General features: G+C 43.0%; 1 protein-coding gene across 1 annotated transcript in view; it reads right to left on the reverse strand.

Annotated features, from left to right (window-relative positions):
- The window catches only part of LOC144248282 (3'-5' RNA helicase YTHDC2-like), a 30,247-nt gene extending 16,623 nt beyond the window's left edge, over positions 1 to 13,624 (reverse strand). Inside the window, 7 exon segments of the mRNA XM_077790287.1 lie at positions 616 to 718; positions 9,593 to 9,759; positions 10,366 to 10,529; positions 10,532 to 10,564; positions 12,164 to 12,357; positions 12,731 to 12,821; positions 13,450 to 13,624. Coding sequence (XP_077646413.1) covers positions 616 to 718; positions 9,593 to 9,759; positions 10,366 to 10,529; positions 10,532 to 10,564; positions 12,164 to 12,357; positions 12,731 to 12,821; positions 13,450 to 13,624 — 927 coding nt within the window.
- Positions 13,625 to 15,646: the final 2,022 nt, after the last annotated feature.

Here is a 15,646-nt window from a genome sequence, read left to right on the forward strand (position 1 = left end):
TAAATCATTCTCATGCTTTTTTAACTCTGATAAACAGGCAGGCACCTAAACTTACCTTTTCATCTTCAGTACTTAAGTCTTGCCAAAAACATTCTAGTTCCCTTTACTTATTCAATTCCATCATAGGAATATTGACATAATCACAAATGAACAATCTGAATACTTTGCTAGCAATTAGACTCCACATTATCTAGAAAACTCTGGGCAAACAAATGGACTGAAAACCTGTATTGCTAAAACAAATGGTAAGAGAAAATCTGACACAATCACATTGAACCACATCAAGGTAAGCCTCCCTAAGGATTTTCTGCTGACCATGGAAGTTCAGAAATATTTACACTTCTGTCCCTCTCCACTCCTCCTGATTCCACACTTAACCATTGGCATGAAAATAAGATATTTTTACAGGAAAAACGCAAACACACAGAAAAACACCAAACTGCACAAAACATGCATTCTACTCTGAGGACTCAGAAAGTCTTTGAAGTTGATTCAGATTCTACCAAACAAAAACACCTAAAGTGCTCAGCAAATTTAAGTAAAACAAATGAAGACCTCATTTTCCAAAGCAATACATATTGCTCCACCCCACATGAAAGACCACAGGATGCTCACCACAATAACATGGGTCACGGTGGAGAGAGTGCTGTCTCCTGCCATCAGCGTGCCAAGGAGCATGTCATTAGTGCAGAATGTTACCAGCGTCTTTGGAGAAACCCTATGGATCACATCACAGAGACAACTCAGGGGTTTGCACCATTTAAAGCTTTCCATGGATCAAAAATTAATGCAGCTGCTGACCAGAAGAGAAATTACAGTTCCCTCCTCAAAAGATTAATGCACACCACTTGTTTTTAAACTATGCCTTTTCCCAGACATTTCCTAACAATTTGTAGTGCTTGCATCTCAAAACTCTGGACAATGTATTAATTGAAAGAATAAGATTCAATTTTAATAAATAAGGAAGTAAAAGAAAACTGTGAAGAAACCCTGCATGTCATTCATTTTACTAGAAAATTCCATGTGGAAAACCAGGTTCCAATTCCTCAGCCTGTGCTTGGATATAGCCTTTGTACTTGTCTACATGTGGTGGGATGAGCCTGTAGGGACGCCAGGTGCCTACCCAAGCCACTCTATCTGTCCTCTCCACGGGCAAGGGAGAGGAAACATAACAAAAAGACTCCCAGGCCCCAGAGAAAGATAAGGAGAATGTGGGTCTCTCCCACGGGAAAGTGGGCTCTCCACGAGTTTCTCCAATATGGGTCCTTCCCATCGGCTGCAGTTCTCCAGGAACTGCTGCAGCACAGGTCCTTTTCCACAGGGTGCAGTACTTCAGGAACAGTTTGCTCCAGTGTGAGACCCCACAGGGTCACAATCCTGACAGCAAACCTGCTTCTGTGTGGCTCCCTCCCTGGGGCCACAGCTTCTGCCAGGAGCCTGTTTCAGCACAGACTTCCCAGAGGATCACAATCTCCTTCAAGCATCTACCTGCTCCAACACAGAATCCTTCACAGGAGGATCCCTGCTGCACCACGGACCTCCACGGCCTGCTGGGCCACAGCTGCCTCACCATGGGCTGCACCATGGGCTGCTCTGGCACCTGGAGAATCTCCTCCCCTCCTGCACTGACCTTCCTGTGTGCAGAGCTGCTTCTCTCACATGCTTTCACTGCTCTTCCGGAACCGCTGCCTCTGTTGTGCAGGTTTTCCTCCCCCATTCCCCACTGTCCCAGAGGCACTATCACCATCGCAGATAGGCTCAGCCTTGGCCAGAGGCAGGTCTGCCTTGGCTGGCACCGGCTCTGTCACACACGGGAGAGGCTTCTGGCACCTCCTCACAGAAGCCTCCCCACAGCCTTGCCTTGAAGGCACAATTCATTACAGCTGACTAAATCACAGAGGCATCTGCTTGATCCTCTGGTTTTTCAGGAGGTGAAAATACTGAAATGTTACAATTCTATACCTGGGGCACAGTTAGCTGTCCCAATAACAACAGCAATTCTCACTACTCCCTCTGCTACTGCCATCCTAAAAGAGCTGAAAAGTTCCTCTGTACTGTACTCTACAGCTTTTCTCTGGAGGACAGTTAAGAAAACCTTAAAAATTATGTTTCTGTGTTACTAGAAACACCTCTCAACATCTCCACTCCAAATTTCTTTTGTCCACAGCTCAAAATATTGTTATCTCCCCCTTTCAGTGTTTCCCTGGAGTAATTGTATTGATTTTTCTCAAGCTGGATTTTCTGCACTGCTTCCAGTAATTCTACCATTTTCACCTGACTTTGCTCTTCTTCTGCCAGCATAGTACTTCCATATATTAATCATCCAGCTTATTTGTGACACATCTTCACCAGCTCTTCTAATCTCCTAATATCTATGGAGAGTTTTGTGGATGAATGGCTTCGTGAGAAAGGACATGACTACATGCAGTTAGTGAAGCAGTAGCTGAAAATTGCACAGTGCAGCAATAGCAGATGTAGCAATAATATCTTATGTCCTTGGCTAAGCTGGTTCCCAACAGTAGAATGTTCAGCAAAAGATAAATGTAAGGGAAAACAAAGCAAGCTTAGAAAGCTCAAAAGGCGGGATTGACCTGTTTTTCATACACCAATGATGAGCTTAAATTTTGCAATATGCATAAGCTTCATTATAACGGGTATAACTGTACATGTGTGCTTGAAATAAACTGAGACTTGTTGACATTATAGAATGGACTTGTCTCCCGTCATTTTTTCCACAAAATGGTGACCCGATCGACGTGATAGGCACCACGGTGGAGTGACGAAAAAGGGTTCGGGTCCCGATGCAGCCAGGACGGCAAAAGTGCTGAATTGAAATAGAGTGCACCGTGCCCCAGGTGACTGCAGAGGCAAGCCTGGCCGATACGTGCTGCCGACGACCTCGGAGGGCTGCAACAGCGCTGACAATATAGGTATGGAGAGGCAAGCAGCATATGATTTATTTACTGCATTCTTGCAGAGAAGGCAGATTAAAGGCATTGATTTGCAAAAAGATCTGCCAGGGTTATTAACATATGGGTATTCTAAGGGGTTCTCTGTAAATCCTCATACAGTACATGAGTTGTCTGAGTGGCGTAAGTTCGGGGATAAACTGTGGGAGGAAGTTTTAGATGATGATAAGACAGCTAAAAAGTTGGGAAAGTGGTGGAAGGTAGTTCACAATGAGTTATTATAACATCAGGCAGAAAAGAAAGCTGCCGGGCAGAGAACTTCAGCACTAGAGAAAAATAGAGGTTTTAGCGGGGAGGATTGGTTGCCTGGTGTTTCCATGCCACCTGCTGTGTCTACAGTGGAGTTACCTCCATTGCAACCTGTGCCTGAGGACACGGAAACAGAGTCACGTTGTGAGCCCACGGCTCCTCCAGCCCCCTCAAAACAGAAATCGACAGTTTGTCAAAGTTTGTCTGTCAGTAAGCCGACCCCTAGGGCAGAGTCTGACCTAACGGAGGCTCTGGCCAGGGAACGGAGGGAAGTTTGGGCGACTTTGGCAAGAGAGGAGCTGGACAAAGGAGATGGGCAGGCTTTGGAACTAGCAGCAGAACTGGCTTGTCCTGTAATTTTTCAGCAGCAGGCAGGCGGAGGGTTAACAGCTCAGATTACACCGTTTAGATTGGAAGTTGTTGTCATAGTTGCGAGCTACAGTGAGTCAATTTGGAGTTACTAGTGAACCGGCTAGGCAGATATTGGATTATGTTTGGAGTACTAATATATTGCTACCAGGAGATTGTAGAAGTCTTGCTAAGCTGATTTTCTCGACACATCAGAGGCTTTTGTTTGGTGCACACTGGCAGGCAGAAGTTAATGAAGCTGTAGCTATACAAAGACAGCCTGGAGATCCTCTTCACGGAGTAACTGTAGATGAATTAATGGGCTTAGGACCATATTTTCACACTGAGGCACAAGCTATGCTAGGACCTGAGAAGTGTCGAGAGGCAATGCGACTAGCTCGAAGGGCTATAGATAAGGTGAAAGACCCAGGAGGTTTGCCAGCGTATATGGGAATTAAACAAGGAAGGGATGAGACTTTTGGAGCGTTTATTGATAAGGCAGCGGCAGCAATAGAGAGAGCTGGAGTGCCTGAGTTTATGCGTGGATCATTGTTGAAGCAGTGTGCTTTGCAAAACTGTAATGCTTCTACAAGAAGTGTGTTAAACACATTAGGAGCTAATTGGACTATAGAAGATGCACTAGAGAGGATGGCTACTATACCAACGGGGCAGCAGGCATTTTTAGTTGAGGCTATTAAAGAGCTGGGGGAGGGATTAAAAGAGCAGGCAAAAGCTTCACAGACACAAGTGTTAGCTGCTCTTGCACCCCTCCAAGCGTCAGTAGCAACCCAGGGAAATGTTTACAGCAGCCGTATGAGATGTTTCCGATGTGGAGGGACAGGACACGTTCGGCGAGAATGCTCTGCTGCTGGAGTATGGTGTCCTAAGTGCAAATCGGATACTCATAACATTGCTGCCTGTAAGAGGAGACCGGGAAACGCCCGAAACAGCGCGAACAAGAGCAGCCGCGCTCCGACACAAATAGCTGCTCCAGCCTTTCCAACAGCGACACCTTGCGTCCAGCCACAAGAGGGAGCCTCGGGATGGACTTGGCAGCCGCAGTAGAAGTGACTTTAATGACACCACAGCCGCAGAAGGTCCCCACTGGAGTTAATGGACCTATTATAACAGAGGGCAGGACAATGGGAGCTTTGTTATTGGGAAGATCATCGGCCTCTATGCTTGGATTATTTGTGCTGCCTGGTGTCATTGATGCAGACTATACTGGTGAAATTATGATTATGGTTCACACTCCATTTCCTCCTATTCGGATTAATAAAGGACAAAGGATCGCTCAATTGGTTCCTCTGGAGCAAGTTACTAAGGCTGTATCCTCACGGAAAAGCCGTGGAGGAGATGGATTTGGATCTACAGGAGGCTTGACTCTATTAACTTTGGATCTGAATGACAGACCAAGAAAAGAGGTTTTGTTGGAGTATAAGGGACAAAATGCATGCTTACAGGTTTGCTGGACACGGGTGCTGATTCAAGTATTATTGCACCACAGTGTTGGCCTGCACATTGGCCCTTACAGCCAGCTGCTACAGCAGTAACAGGAGTTGGAGGTTTAACTCTTGCAAGTCGCTCGCCACCTCTTACTGTCTCAATAGATGGTAAAGTCATAAAGGCAATATTTTCTGTTGTTCAGTTACCACCTACGGTGCAATGCCTAGTTGGGCGAGACATTTTAACACAGTTAGGGGTTGTCCTGACAAAGGAGCACCCTTTGGGATAATAGCCATTGCTTGGACTTTCCCAATTCCCATAATTTGGAAAAGTGATGAGCCTATATGGGTAAAGCAATGGCCTTTAAAAAGGGAAAGTCTGCAACATGCTCATGCCTTGGTCACTGAACAATATCAACAAGGGCATCTGAAATTGTCTACAAGTCCTTGGAATACCCCTATCTTTGTAATCAAGAAAAAGTCAGGGAAATACCGCTTGTTACATGACTTGCGGGAGGTTAATAAACAGATGGAGCCAATGGGTGCACTACAGCCAGGTCTGCCTAATCCAGCAATGCTACCTGAAGGATGGCCTCTATTGATAATAGACCTCAAAGATTGCTTTTTTACAATAGCTTTGCATGACAGGGATACAAAGCGCTTTGCATTTACTTTGCCAGCTCTGAACAGAGAAGGCCCAGATCAAAGATTTGAATGGACGGTTTTGCCTCAGGGTATGCGTAACAGCCCTACTTTATGTCAACTTTACGTAGATTCTGCATTACAACCATTGAGGCAACAGTGGCCACAAGCTATCATTTATCACTATATGGATGATATTTTGATTGCTCAGCCTAAATCATTTACGAGTCAACAGGTTAAACATGTACAAAACTTGCTGGGACGTTTTAAGCTTGTTGTGGCCCCAGAGAAAATACAGTTATCTCCTCCTTGGAAATACTTGGGATGGATATTGTCTCAAAGCTTGGTAACGCCTCAGAAATTAGAACTGAAAACACAGATTGTTACTTTAAATGATGCTCAGAAATTACTAGGTGATTTACAATGGCTTAAACCTATAGTGGGCCTTCCAAATGAACTGTTAGATTCTCTTAGACCCTTAGTGAAGGGCACAGACCCAACAGCACCAGTGACCCTTAATCCTCAGCAGAAAAGAACTCTTCAGCAAATTACAGACTGTGTGGTTCAGGGTCTAGTACATCGGCGAATACTGGGAATCCCGCTTAATCTCACTATATGGTGTGGTGAAAAACATTTGCTGGAAGCTTTAACCCAGCTAGAAACAAAAACGGGGGAGATAAGGGTGTTGGAATGGCTATCCCCTCCACTTCAGCAAACAAAGACTTTAATTCAAAAAATTGAACTGTTAGCAGCTTTGATAAAACGAGGTCGTGAGAGAATTTTGCAGGTTGATGGGCGAGAGCTTGAACTAATACAGATTCCTATGAAAAAGGACTCTTTACAATGGTATTTGGTTAATAGTGAAGAACTGCAGGAAGCTCTGCTAGGAATAGGAGGTGCTGTCATAACTGAAAGTATTAAAAATCCTCCATTACAGTGGATTGGAAAATTGAGTTGGATGGTTCGGCCACAGAGAGAAAAGGAGCCGATTCCTGGTGCAATAACAGCATACACAGATGCAGGGAAGAGGTCAAGAACAGCAGCAATTACATGGCAGGAGCAGGGAGTCTGGAATCATGAAATTCTTACTGCAAATGACTCAGATACCCTTCAGACCTTGGAGTTCGCAGCTGTGGTTTGGGCTCTAACAGTCCTGAAGGGGCCTTTGAATATTGTTACAGATTCCTTGTATGTAGTTGGTGCTGTGGAAAGAATAGAGGATGCTGCTATCAAGGAAGTACAAAATCAGAGACTATTTGAACTGTTCATACAACTTCAAAAAGCAGTAAAAATCCGAGAACATCCTTATGCTATCATTCATATAAGAAGTCACAAATGGGAAATTGGCTTAGGAGAGGGTAATGCCCGGGCAGATAAGCTCGTCACAGTGACTCAAACTTCTCCTTTATCAGGGCAAATGCTTGCCAGGGAGGCACATTCTATGTTTCATCAGAATGCAAAAGGGTTACAACGGGAGTTTGGAATATCCCATGCAGATGCTACTGCTATAGTGAGAGCTTGTCCTACCTGTGTAGTCATCATAATGGCGGTCATGGCATTGGATGGGGAGTTAACCCACGAGGTCTTTCATCTAATGAACTCTGGCAGATGGATGTTACTCATGTAAATAGTTTTTGTCGCTTGAAATATGTTCATGTTACTATAGATATATATAGTAAATACATCTGGGCAACAGCTCAAGCTGGAGACAAAGCATTACATGTTATAAGGCATTTGTGTAGTTGTTTTGCAGTAATGGGAGTGCCAAAGCAGATTAAGACAGACAATGGTCCTGCATACATTGGTGGCAGGGTGAATAGATTTTTAAAATCATGGGGAATTAAGCACATTACAGGAATAGCACCTTCTCCCACTGGACAAGCAATTGTAGAAAGGGCAAATGGAACTTTGAAGAGATATCTGGAAAAACATAGAGAGATTGGAGATGTTCAGGAAAGATTAATGAAAGTGCTCTTTGTTCTTAATCATTTGTGTGTATTTGGGGATTCAGAGGCACCACCTGCAATGAGACATTATGGACAAAAAGAAATAAGCAAAAAGGGCAAAGAAGTATGGGTCAGGTATAGGGACCCTAAAACAGGTAATAGTGGCAACCCTGTTACCAGGAGAAGCTGCCAGAAAGGCTATGGTGTTAGCTGAACAATTGGGATGCTGGACTAAAGATGAACTTAACAAAACATCAGAGGTTTTAGCTATGCTTGCTATGGATGTACAAAGTGTAAATCATGCTGTACTACAGAACAGAGCAGCAATTGATTTTTTGTTGTTAGCCCAGGGACATGGATGTGAGGAATTTGAAGGAATGTGTTGCATGAATCTCTCTGATCATTCTGTATCAATACATGCTAAGATTAAAGAATTACAACAGGGCCTTCATCAATTAAAAGAAGAAGATGGTCTGGGGATAGAAGAATGGCTTAAAAGTTTAGGGATCGGTCCTTGGCTAAGAACTTTTATCATGTATGCAGTAGGAATCTTGATTGTTGTTTTACTACTCTTGCTGATTTTGCCCTGCCTGTTTAACTGTCTTCAGAAGCTGGTAGAACGCATGGTTCAAAAGATGTGGACAACTAACTTAATGGTCCAAAACAAAAACGGGGGAAATATGGAGAGTTTTGTGGATGAATGGCTTCGTGAGAAAGGACATGACTACATGCAGTTAGTGAAGCAGTAGCTGAAAATTGCACAGTGCAGCAATAGCAGATGTAGTAATAATATCTTATGTCCTTGGCTAAGCTGGTTCCCAACAGTAGAATGTTCAGCAAAAGATAAATGTAAGGGAAAACAAAGCAAGCTTAGAAAGCTCAAAAGGCGGGATTGACCTGTTTTTCATACACCAGTGATGAGCTTAAATTTTGCAATATGCATAAGCTTCATTATAACAGGTATAACTATACATGTGTGCTTGAAATAAACTGAGACTTGTTGACATTATAGAATGGACTTGTCTCCCGTCATTTTTTCTGGATTTTCTGCACTGCTTCCAGTAATTCTACCATTTTCACCTGACTTTGCTCTTCTTCTGCCAGCATAGTACTTCCATATATTAATCATCCATCTTATTTGTGACACATCTTCACCAGCTCTTCTAATCTCTTAATATCCTTGTGAGCTTTCATACACATATTTGAATTCTTATTGTGGCTTCATTGTTCAAGTGCATTCATTTTCACCAGCTATGTGTTATCTTTGTTCACTCAAGCAACACAACCTTTAGCCATCTTCTGGTCACTCATTATCTCAACTGCTGGCCTTTCCCTTAAATGTCATTTCGCTACACGGTGCAAAGATGTAAAAACCCCAAACAATCCATTCATGCTCTGCTTTACAGACAAATTCATCAAGTGATACTGAAATCTCTACTTTTACATCACTTCATGTTTTAAACACAGCAGCTGAAGATACTGAAATCTCTACTTTTACATCACTTCATGTTTTAAACACAGCAGCTGAAGAAGAATACATTTAATCCAGACTAGACTGATAAATAATGCTCAGCTTCATCAGTCACATTCCAATTTTTTTTGTTTTCCCTTTTATGGCTCCTATCAACTCTCACTACATAACATTTGTTACAGCATGCTGGTTTTCACACCTACCTTCAAAGCTTGCAGACCTTTTGAATCCACACATGTTAAAAGCAGAGGGGGGGGGGGGAAAGAAGAAAGTGTAGACTTGATCTGAAAATCAGACAAGGATTTCCATGCAGAAGAAATCAACAGAAAATACCTGAGATTCAGTTCTGTAAGACAGCCTTCTACATCAAACTGCAAAACACAGGAAGAAAGCCATCCTTTTCACCCTTACGTATTCCTTACCTGCAGTAACATATCCCACCTGTGAGGCTGCAGTTTCAATGTACACAAGATTCACAAGACCAATACAAGATCAACCGACACTTAGAAATATCATTGGTACCTGCTCTCTAACCGGATCTGGTAACCAATTGTCTGGCCAATCTTCTCTCTTCTTTCTGCTGCCACTCTTTCAGCCACTGCAACAGCTGCTAAACGTCTTGGCTGAGTACAAAACACACGACAGGGAGTTCCATTCTTGTAGCAGTCATCAAGGATAAATTGAGGGATCTGTAAAGAAGTGGTTCAAATTTGCTTTTTGAGAAAGTCACAGCTTTGTTAGCACAGGGAAACCATTAACTGCATATCAATATTGCACATTGCAAAAGACTTTTCATTACAATTATCATAGCAAGCATATCTGAATCAGCAGAAAGTAAATTTCTAAGTATAACCTATTTAGGTTTTTTTTAAAGAAAAACCTTACAGTGCCTCCCTCCTGCTTCAGAGAAATCTAAAAAAAAAACCAAAGCCCTGCAGATAATCTCACATTTTAACACAAAAAATAGATTACTCTGGATACTAAGAACAGAACTAGCCTTAGAAGAAAAAGGGTTATACAAACATCACAGCTACTTTCCCTTCAATATTTTGTATTATTTTAATGAAAAAATGGTATCTACCAGAAAATTGTAAGGAATCATTTTTGCTTCTAGTACCTATCTAGAGGCTTAGTGTTTCAAAAGCAAGAAAATAAATTGGAACAACATTTTCAATCACACAGGAAAAGGAAAGCCTTGAAATAGCATCAAAGTACCCCATATCACAAATGTTACACAATTGGCATTAGTTTAGAATAAATACTGTTATAGTTTTTATTTCATTGAAGCAACATACCTGCGTCGTTTTTCCTGATCCAGTCTCTCCTATGATCAAAACAATTTTATTGTCCTTTATGGTTTGGACAATTTCTTCCTGTTTTTCAAGAACTGGTAGTGACTGCCTGAAGGAATCAAACTCTGATTCCCCTCTTTTCCCTGGGACCTGGGGGATACCATCATTAATTGACCACTTGTCTTGTTTACTTCTTTCTTTTCTGTGAAGACAAGTTAAAAGGTCATTTATGCAGACACAGAGGAAGGTCACAAAAACACTGCTCAAAAATTGTACTTAAAAATTAACATTGCTGGCTTTTTATGCATCCCTGTGGGTAAAGTGACAAACCCATCACACATTTAGACGTCATATTTATAGCATGTCCTGCAGTGCTTGCAATAGATATTTTTCAAAACAGATATTACTTTCATAGGTATTTTGAAGAAAACCAGACTCTTCCAGAGCATTGCTCCAAGTCAAAAAAGCCTACAAAGAGCAAAAGGAGAAACAAACTAAACCAGAGAATATCAGCCTGGCGTATTTTGGTGGCCTTTGTATCTGCGCCCACATTTCACACCTGCAGTTCCCCCTAGAAATACACACTGACAGAGTTAAACCTTTAAGCTATTCCACACGTTTGCCTGAAATCATACCAATGAAAGCATGCTGTATCAAGAGCCCTGGCCCCCACGCAGCAGTGCGATGTGTTAGAAAGCAGTGCATAAGTAGCCAAAAAACAGGCACATCTTCTGAGGGAGCTACTTCACATCCATCATTGCAAGTGCTACTCTATAATTCCTTGAGAATTATTCTCTGGCAGAATGAAAAGTTTGCTGTAAACTCAGTTATACATATGTAATGCCATTAACAGATTCATATTCTAAATTTCAAGCTCTGTTGTACCAAGACAAACAGACTAAAAGATCAGGAGAACTAAAAATACATTCTTGAGATGCAGAGAAAGGCAAATATTAGACTGTTCATTAACTTATCCCTTACATTCCTAAGACATTGCATTTCAGTACTTTTATTACAGCTTCCCTCTGGTTCATATAACAATCCTATTAAACAACTAAAACAATTGGAAATAACAGCAAAGAAAGCGCTTCAAGAAGAGACACCACGTATCAAAAACATGCAATTAAACAAGGCATACTGGTACAAATGTTTTCTGTTCACTACACCCATCTCTGCACACAGAAACACAGTGCAACTCTTCCACTTGTAGCTGCTAAAGCAATAATCTAGATGAAAACCTTGCTTTTAAAAAAAACCCCAACATTTCGACAGAAGTTTGTCTTTCCGTGAACTCTTCCATATTCAAGAAATCAAGAAGTCTGGACAGTAGTCTCTTAAGGACCAAATCTATTTTGTAGAGATGAAGAAGTAAAAACTGAAATTTTTGATTTATCAAGGACATTAATTTCTATAAGCAGAACAGACAACCTCATTTTCTAATATAGGCATTCTTATGGCATCACAGTAACACTGACTCTTCAACCCCACCTCATAGTTACTTCTGTGAAGCCACATTTCAAAATGTGCTTCCAAAAAGATTTGGCTGGAACTGGCTCAAAGATTCTAAATTAACACAACACAAGGTGGACATCTCAATGTGCATGATATGACTTCCCAAGTTCCTCACAGCACCAGTTATAAAAGACCTTAAAAGTAAGGAAAATTAATGCATTTGTTTGAAGGTGTCTGTTAGGACACCAGAGCGGACAGAGCAGGAAGAGGTTTGTTTTGTCACTGAGTTGCAGGTAGTTTCGAGTGGTGTCGATGGACAAGTCCAAATCAGAACACATGCTGAACGTACCAGATTCAACAGCACAGGCACTTCCTCGCTCTGTCCTTGGCAGGAGCTCCGCGCGTTCCTTATTTGTGACGGGAAAGCGCTGAATTAGGCTCCGAACGGCGTGTTTCGTACAGAGAGCCAAGTCACAAGTCATGACTGCGTGTGCCTCTGACACATCCTTCTTCCTTACAGTCAGGTATCGATTGGCTCCTTTTCTGTCGGGGGGAGGGGAAACTTATTTTAGGAAAAAGGAACCTACTCTAGGTTAACTTTTATCTGTCAGGGTATGAGATGCTAAGCAAAATCTTTGGAAAAAAAAACAGAAATCACAGTGAGAACCTTTTTTAACGGAGCCATTAAATCCACAGAGTATAAAATCAAGCTGTCCCAAAATGCATGTCACAAGCTTTTTCAAGCATGCATACAGCAATGAACAAAGATGCTCATATGTGTAGCTACTTTTACACTTTTTTCTCTAACACTATTCCTTGCAGCAAGTTGAGGATGTTGAAAACATCAATCAGGTTATCATTAGTCTTGAAATTCTATCATCTGCACCAAAGAACTGAAAACTGTACCCCGACTCACCCTTTGCTTTTCGATACCAGTCCAAGAGACTGACAGAGCCGGTGAACAAATGCTCTTTCAGTACTAGTGAAACTAGAAGGAAATTCCATCTCTAGAATGATAAATAATAATGAAAAGACAGTAACAATGCAACAGGCAGTAATCTTGACAACTCAATGTTACAGAACCACAGAATTCTTAGGATTGGAAGGGAGACCACCCAGTGCAACCCCCCTGCAGGGTCACCTGGAGCAGGTGACAGAGGAACACATCTAGGGTTTGGGATGTTTCCAGAGGGGGAAATTCAATGCTTTCTCTGGGCAGCAGTTTCAGTGCTCTGCCACTCTCAAAGGAAAGCTCTCCCTCATGTTTAGGTGGAACTTCTTCTCTTTGAATTTATGGCCATTGCTCCTTGTCCTGTCACCAAAAAGCCTGCACTGCCTTCCTGGGACTCATCTTGGAGATATTCATATGCATTAGTGAGATCCCCTCTCAGTCTCCTCTGGGCCAAACAGGACCAACTCCCACAGCTCTCCTGATGAGAGACCTCTCATCTCAGTGGTCTCTGCCGGACCCGCTCTATCAGCTCCCTGTCTCCGTGCTGGGAAGCCCAGAGATGGACACAGCACCCCAGCCGTGCCTCACCAGGGCCGGGCAGAGGGGCAGGATCCCCTCCCTGACCCGCTGCCAGCGCCCTCCCCACACCCGCAGCTGCCCCCGGGCCGGGCCGTGCCGCGCACCCGCCTCGTCCCCGCTCCGGAACCGCTCCAGGGCCAGCTGCGCCGCTATTGCCACCACCTCGTCCACGCCGGCGGCCCCGAGGGGCTCGGCCCGGGCGCGCACCGCGGCGGCGGCAGCCCCGTCCCCCGCAGCCCCGCCGGGCTGCCGCCGCGGGACCCGCCTGTGTCGCGACATGGCCCCGACACGGCCCCGACACCGCCCGGACCCGGGGCCGCAGCCGCTCGGCCCGAGGGGCGCCGCCGGGGCGGGGCGGGGCCGGCTGGAGCCGCCCGCAGCCGAGCCGGCCCCGGCGGGAGGAAATTGGCGCTTTTCCCGCCGCTCGGGGGGCACGGCTGCCCGAGCACCGCGCTGCGCGTGTGGCTGCGGGCAGAACGCGGCCCTGCTCCCTGTCCCGTCATAAATTACCTGCTTTCATGGCATGGTGTGAAACGTAGCTGCGGCGAGGGTCATCTCGGGCCTCAGCCTCCTCGCTCGGTAAAGTGTTACTTGCCCTGCTTTTCCTGCTGTCCTTTGACTCCACGCTGAAGACACGAGCTAGAAACTTAACCAAATCCACTTGGGCCTGACACAGGCCTCGGTACTGAAGGCTGCTGCTTCGGAAACATCATTAGGTCAGAAGGAGAGTACTTGGAAGAAGAATAAGCTACTACTCCTCAGTTGAAATGGGCAATTAAATAAATAGAAAATAAACACTCACTGTCTGATGTAGCTAGCTGAAAAATAGCTCTTAAGCGACCTCCACCAAGGCTTTTACAAAGCTAACTTCAGCATAATTCTGCACTGAGAGATTACACTGGAGCGGAACAATTGATCTGTTCTAAGGTTACTTTAATTTTTTTTTCAGTTTTTCAGTTCAGGTATCTGACTATGTATCTTCAATCAAAGTACAAAATGCTAGTTCCTCATAGCTGTTCCTGAGACATTCAGTACTGCCACCTCAAAGCACATCACAGTTAGGGAAAATTAAACACGTCAGCTGAATAAGATGAGCATTCCTCTTATCATCCTTGGTATCAACAAGGAAAAATGAGAGTTCATAACTAATTTGAAAGAGTCACATCTTTACTTAAGAACCCAGATCTCTTAACAGTTTCTACCTCTTAACAGCATCAGCTTGCCTTCCTACAGACAAAAAGCCCCATGATTCTGAAAAAAGATTCCTCGGCTCAATTCTGCTCTCAGTTTGCAATCCTGTAAATACAGCAGTGCACAGAGATAACTGTTGGGTTAGGGCTCATCTGTATGGCTAAATGGTGTGAAGCCTGAGTGCATCCTGCATAACAAATTCCTTAATACATGCCCTTCTCTTTTCATTGTTTTTTTGACTCTCCAATGCTATTAGAAGGGTGAAAAAATAGGAGAGTGTGGTCAGGCATGCACTGCCTGCTGCAGCCCTGCTGAATACTGAGTCGCAGTCTGCACTCAGCATATGAATGAGCAAAGAATTGTGCCTGACCAAGCTCTTAGACATGGAGATTGTATTCTTTATACGTATTCTCCTAGTAAAAATTACTAGCTGTGGATTTTCGTATTAGAAATAACAACCTGTAAGTATTTAAAAATTCTGCTTTCATGATTGGCCTCAGAAATACCTTCTGGCTAATGTTTACTCAAAACAAATAACCCCTGGAATAAGAATTATTTTCTTGTATTAACATACGTCAAATGCCCATGTATTTTTTATAAGAAGAATTAAGAGGCAGCACAGTTTTACGCAAAAAATACATCTGCATGTTTAAATACAATTAGGCATTCTTATTTTACCTTCCCTAGAGTCACTTTTGCTGACTTCTTTTCAGTTTGCAGAACATTTTATCTCTTGTAAACACTCTTATGTTCCACAAAATATGCCAGTTCTAAGAGAAAAAGAACTGCAAAGGATGTTGGTGAAAAAGTAGTATCTATTATGCACTGTGTTAGACTGTGTCAGGTTTGACTGTAAAATAATTAATCTTTCTGGTTTTTGTTTGTTTGGGATTTTTAAAATATTTTAAGTGGTGTAAGACTTGCTAGCTGTTGAAATATGATGCAAGAATCACTGGTAAGCCAATTCTTCAAGATCAAGTTAATGAAAGAGCACAAGATATATTTATCTTTTCAGTTCCTTGAATAATAAAAAAAAAAACCCAAAAAACCCAAAAAAACAAAAAGAAGCAGAAAACCCATAAAAAACCCAAAACAAACAAACAAACAAAA

This window comes from Lonchura striata, chromosome Z (genome assembly GCF_046129695.1).
Source record: "Lonchura striata isolate bLonStr1 chromosome Z, bLonStr1.mat, whole genome shotgun sequence".
Lineage (NCBI taxonomy): Eukaryota > Metazoa > Chordata > Aves > Passeriformes > Estrildidae > Lonchura > Lonchura striata.